The 6,510-nt window shown below is 37.2% G+C and overlaps 1 protein-coding gene across 1 annotated transcript in view; it reads right to left on the minus strand.

Moving 5' to 3' along the window:
• LOC103040244 (SH3 and cysteine-rich domain-containing protein 2) overlaps positions 1-4,427 on the minus strand; it is a 31,257-nt gene extending 26,830 nt beyond the window's left edge. Inside the window, exon 1 of the mRNA XM_007230783.3 lies at positions 4,186-4,427. Within this exon, the coding sequence (XP_007230845.2) occupies positions 4,186-4,263 (78 nt within the window). The 5' untranslated portion in view covers positions 4,264-4,427. The remainder of the gene's footprint in view (positions 1-4,185) is intronic.
• Positions 4,428-6,510: the final 2,083 nt, after the last annotated feature.

Consider the following 6,510-nt stretch of genomic DNA (forward strand, 5'->3'; position numbering starts at 1 on the left):
GTTAATGCAGCACTATTAATTAGTTACTGCTTAGTTCCTGCTTAGTTACCTATTAACTATGGAACAGTATTATAAAGTGTTACCCAATTTAGGATGCAAACTGAGAGACTCAGAACAGCATAAAGTACCTTGAGAGTCAAAAGTTTACTCAAATGCAGCTTGACTCACTACTCTGAGAATGAGGTAATTTAGACTAAAACTATAGAGATTTCAGAGTCAACTTAGACTTTCCCCTCAGAGACTCAAAACATGACTAGCCTAAACCTAAAAAAATCATATGTGACTCGAACTCATACTTTAGAGACTTAAGAGTTAACTTAAACACTCATCTCAAAGACTTAAAAGTTGACTAGACTCACACTTCATCATGCGTCATCTTAAACTTTCACTGTATAGAACAGAGAGTCAACTCACTCTTACCTCAGAAACGTGAAACATGACTACGCTTCCACCTCAAAGAATTATGATACGAATCGGACTCATATTTTAGTAACCTAAAAGTCACCTCAAACACTCAACTCAGAGACTTGAATGGACTGAGAATCCTGCAGCATCTAAGACTCACACTCTAGAGCTGTAATAAAAAGCCACAAAGCAAGTATCTGAAACGCAGTTCCCTTCAGGAATCTATATTGTTACTTTGTTGTTACTTAAGATGGTAGTGATGGTGTTTTGCAAGACCATTACCTACAATTCAGGGAGAGCTTAAGTCGTGAAAAAACAGACATCAGGAACCAAAAACAAGTAGAATTTAGTGCTATACTTCAACAATTCGCACTGATGTATCATCTGCAAAACCTGTCAGTAGGGCTGACAGAAATCATCCTGATATAATATTTATAACAAAGACCTTTCCCCATGACTGTCTCCCCTTGGGAAGAAAAAAAACACATCTCAATAATAAAAGAAGTATTGAAGCAGCAGGAAATATGACTTCAGGCAATAAACATGTAGAAAGTCTAAAAAACATGTCAACATGTCAACAGCACTCGAAAGCGGCCAGCATTGGTAAAGTATGTGAATTAAGGTTCAGTCCCATTTTGTTCTGGGAGGGTTTTTATGAGCCCTCTCTTAATGAGCTGTGCAAACAGCATTAGCTTTAAATAACACAAGTCAAACAACATAAAAGCAGTTTAATCAAAGCTACAGCACGACTGCTGCTTCAAACCGAACAAGTTCAAGAGAAGGACGCAGCAAAGCAGCTGATCTCATTCTGATGTATTTTATGCTGGCAGCTTAATTATTGTTTTCCGGTCCTGTAAAGCCTGAAAGCATGGCATTGTGCACTTTTATTATTTGTCCTGTAAAAGCCTTGATCTGGGGCATGTTTTCACAATCAAATGAATGTTTTAAACATTATCCCAAGGTTAGACTTTTTGGGGGTTTTAATATGCAAATGAATGAATGCTTAATTAAATTATGTCTCATTTGCATACACGCTTGTATTAACTTCAAATACAAAAAAACCCAAGTTAAAATATCAGTAATTAACTGGCAAAGATTTGTTGTGATATTTATTGTTCAATAAATGAAACCCTGTTCACCTACAATGTTTTAGACTGATCTAATGAGCTATTTTTTATGGAAATAAAACTATGCACCAGACTTTTATCAAAGATACACAATAACTCATCCACATTAATAGAAGAGCACAGATTGTGCAGCTGTTGATATTGATGAAGATAAGGATTAAACTACTAATGAAAAAAGAACTACAGCATTTTATTTGTAGCTAAATTAGTAGGACTCTCAGTCTCAGTAGGGACCCTCAAGACCTTGTTATTATTACTGGGAACTAAACAATTAGCTACACATCTGCAATTGTACTTAATTTTTATTCAACAAACTGATGATTATATACTTTTACAAGGCCACTAATACACAGTCAGGTCAGAACATAATGACTTCTTCTTTGTTTTTACATTCACTTTTAATTTTTTCACTTTCACTTCCACTTTCACATAGTTTTCTATCCTCTTTTTACACCTGTTATTAAAGTCAGGACCCCACAAATATTTTAATTTATTTTTTCAAAGACACTGACATGGTGCTGTTATGTGTGGATCAGACACAGCAGTGCTGCTGGAGTTTTTAAACATCTCTTTGTCACTGCTGGACTAAGAATAGAACACCATCTAGTGGGCAGCGTCCTGCGACCACTGATGAAGTACTAGAGGATGGCCAACAAGACAGTACTGTCGGGCAACAGATGAGCTTCTGTCTAACAGAGGGTACAGAGAGTGGACTTATGAGTGAGTGTTTAAAGTCCTCTATGACTAGTTTTCATAACACCTCCACCCCCTGAGGTAACATTTCATGATTAATTTACATATTGATATCCCATGACTTCTGCCGTTTTAGCGTATATACATATTTTTGGTTTAATAATGAACAGAAAATTGGAATGATTTCATTGACTGATGATAAATAATTGATTTTTTTAAAGTTACACTTATACAAACAATTAGAAGGATGTCTATAGTCCTGAGAAAGGGCTCTTTTACATAGTAGGTGTTCTTCATGGGTTATATAGAAACAGAAATTATTTTATATAGAGCCATGACACCTTAAAAATATTCCACCAAATGATTTTCACTACTGTTACAGGTTAGAGAAACTTTTTTCAGCAAAACATAGACTCATTTTTAAAGTAAATTTAAAAGTATTATATAGAACCATCACAATATGTTTAAATTGTTCTCCGACAGGTTAGATACGAGTTCTTCATATTTGGTGGAAGTGTATCACTACTGTTACAAGTTTAAAAAAAGCTATATTTATATATACTATATTGTAGGCCTGGGCAATATTGTAAAAACAAAAATTATCTCGATATTCTTTAAACATATGAGCGATTCTCATTACAATTTAGATTTTTAGTTCTTACATAACAGAATAAACAAACAGCACTATTTAAATTGATGTGCAAGTTATTGTTTCCTTTACATGTAAAAAAAAAACTTTTTTTTTTTAACAAATCGTAAGTAGACTTCAAACTTACATGCAGCTGTTATATTAAACACAGTGCAAACACAACTTCCTTGTATTTCAAAAAATGTGTAAAATATGAAAATTCCTGCCACATAAAATAATTCTTTACAGGTTTCTGTAAGAAGCAAATCTACTGAGATTATCTCTGGTAGCTTCTATATGTACAATCTCCATTATCCCATTTTACATTGCATTAAAACAGTATTTTTTATTAAATGAATTCAATTAATTTTTTTGTTTTTTGTTTTTTTTGTTTAGTAAAGATAGTGACCCTACTTACAACAATGTCAACTCAGTGTACGTATGTGTATGAATGAATATATATATGAATACTACTCTAACCTCATTTCCTTCTTCCCCTCCTTCACTTCTCTATCCCCTTATTTCCCTTCAACCTCCTTTAAGCCCTATCTAAAACATGTTTTACCTTTAACTTCTATTACTTTGTACTTGACTATTATAAGTCGCTTGGGACAAAAGCATCTTCCAAATGTAATGTAATGTAATGTAATGTAATGTAATGAATGCTAAAATGTTGTAATGTCCTGTAAAACATTTTTTTTAAAAGTATATTATTTAGTGTAAATTGTATTCTAATTGGTTCTATATAACACTAAAAAGGGTTTCACGTGGTCAAATATGTCTTGATTTAAGCCAATTTTACACTACAGATAGTCAACATATGTAGTAAGTATTGTATCGTAATATAAGTATTTATATAGGTTTTATAGTATTATGAAAAATAAAACATTTTGTTAGGAACCTGCAGTAGCTCAGCTGTAGAGGAGTGTGTAAGGTGAGATATGTATAGAGCTTATCCCTCATTAACCCTGCTAACTTGTCTTTGAGAAGCCTAAGGTGTGTGTTAACACTGGAATAAACACTGAAATAAAGTGTCGGGTTTATGTTTAGAGTACAGTTTAAGAACAGAGTCGCACCAGAGTCAATTTAGAGTCAGTTTAGTCAGAGCAGCTTTACCACAGACCAGCACAGAGTCAGCCGTCAGTAAACGCTGTGTGTAAGAGTTAGTAAGAGTGTGTAAGCGTGTGTGAGAGTGTCTAAGTGTGTGAGGGTGTGTGAAGGTGTGTGAGGTTTGTGAAGGTGTGTGAGAGTGTGTGAAGGTGTGTGAGAGTGTGTGAGGGTTTGTGAGAGTGTGTAAGTGTGTGTGAGGGTGTGTGAAGGTGTATAACTCACCTTAGAGGACTGTGTAATGGAGAGAGTGCTGGGTGAGCGCTGCAGCGTCTCTCCCTCCATCTCTCTGCTCTCCATCATCCCTCGCTCCGCTTCAGTCCCGCTCAGTGTGTGTGATATTAAACACCCTCAACCTCTCACACACTCTCTCTCTTTCTCTCTCTCCCACACACACACCCTTACACACACAAGCTGCTCCAGTGATGTGATCACACACCACACACCCCCTCTCTCCTCTTCGCTCACATACACTCACTCCCTCTCTTCTACCACTTTCTTTTCCTACCTTTTCTCTTGTTACTCCTTCTTATCTCTCTCTCTCTCTCTCTCTCTCTCTCTCTTTAATTCTCACACTTTTCTTTCTGTCCCCCCATTTTTTCTCTTTTCTATTCTTTTCAGTTTTGAACTTTACTGTAATTCTGATATGCTATACTAAAGGTCTCACACAGTAAGTAGCACAGAATAACTAACTCTTAGTTCATCATATTAAACACAGGTAAACTCGTCTCTCAGCTGTACTGTAATTTCCATGTAGAAACTCAGCGCCCTCTTGTGTTCAGAGCTGCTCATTACAGTCTGACTCACAGCAGCAGCTTAGTTTAGTAAACCTCACTACTCCAGAGCCTTGACATTTAGAGCAGGTGTTCTGTCGAATCTTTCTACCCATCGATACATGCTTCCCAAAGGTACTGCGCATGCGCTGACCTACACACTTTAATTATTTTTCGTGTTACTGGTTTCCCAGACAGGAAACAACATAAGCCACAAAAACACAGAGACTGCATAGAAATAAAAGAAAACGTTCCGAACTTAAGGAGGACCTTTATATACTCCATAGACATGCCTTTTCCATTGAGAGCAACTTGGAGTACACAGTTTGTGTGTCCTTTTGTTTGCTCAGCTAGCCAAAAACTAAAACTAAGCAAAAATGCAGGAAAGCCTCCAGAGTAGATCGTTTTAAAATTGAAATAGAACATAAATGTTGCACCATGTGACATTATTGTTATATTGCAGTGACACCATGTGACATTAGGGTGTGGCATCACTACAAAGACTAATTAGACAGTTTCATATGTGTCTATGAATCAAATATGAGTTTTGAAAGAATTCAGAAGTAGTGTCTCTCAATATAGGTTCAGGCTACCATGTTTTCTAATGTAACACACCAGACATCTCGACATTGAGTTTCAGAGGCTCTCAAAGGTATTTTGTGTTAATCAATCCCATGCAGCTTGAATATTTTTTTTTTTTTGGCGATATGTCCAATAGCATAATTTAAACAAAGTTTAACTTCACACATAGATCTGTTGGTTGTCCCCACCAAGACAAAATTGGGACACATCACTGAAGATGCCCCATTGTCATTCTAAATCACTCCATGACAGTCTGGCATGACATGTAGGCCCTTAATAACACTGGTGTGTGCTTTCTTCTATTCACAGACACCAACAGCAGCATGCTAGGGTTAGGGTTAGCTGCAGTGGGCGTGAACAGACATTTTGGGGGGCAAGTGCTCAGGGGGGAAAAAGGGTACTTTTTAGCACAAGTGGAACACTTCATTATAAAAAAAACGTTATCCATCATTGATTTGGGCTAGAGCGGCTAGTTTATCTGGTGACCAGTCGGCTAAAGCTGCTTAGTAGTTTGGTGCTGTATGAGAGATTTTACTGCACAACAAAATGATTTCACGTTGGGCTTAGAGAGCAAACGGTAGGATTTTACTTGATGTGTATGTTAGCTGGCTGGTGGGACACGGGGGAGAAGAAGCCTATCTGTTGCCGTGCGTGCTGTGCTGAAGACTCGCTGAACTGAACTGCTGCTGCAGCATCTACTGTGCCTTGCGCGTGACCGCGGGGGTCACGTGACAGAGGAAGAGAGAGGTCAGGTGTGTGCCAGCTGATTTCAGGGCATTCTGTTTTCACTCATTTTTAATCGCTAGGGTTTTCAAAAGATCATTTCAAACCGGCCACAGTAAAATCTTAATTAAAAAGTTTCAAAAGGGCACTGGTTGATAAAGGGCAGAGTTTGTGGTGCTTTAGCACCACCTGATGTCTATGTCTGCACGCCTCTGGTTAGCTGCTCAAATTGCTTTTGAAATCTTCTACAAGAGAAACTTCCCATTCAAATGATGCTACCAACTCAAAAGCACAAGTCAGAATAGAATAGAAAGCATAGGTTGGGTACAGTAGTAAGCCCAACCCTTGCTTTTGTCACATCTCTCAATGTCCAAAACTACCCACCAGGTTTCATTCCTGCTGCTGGATCCTGCTGGCTGCAACAAAATTGATTGACAGAGAGACTATCTATCTATCTTTTTTTTTTTTTTTT

The sequence above is a fragment of the Astyanax mexicanus genome, chromosome 3 (assembly GCF_023375975.1).
Source record: "Astyanax mexicanus isolate ESR-SI-001 chromosome 3, AstMex3_surface, whole genome shotgun sequence".
Classification (NCBI taxonomy): domain Eukaryota; kingdom Metazoa; phylum Chordata; class Actinopteri; order Characiformes; family Acestrorhamphidae; genus Astyanax; species Astyanax mexicanus.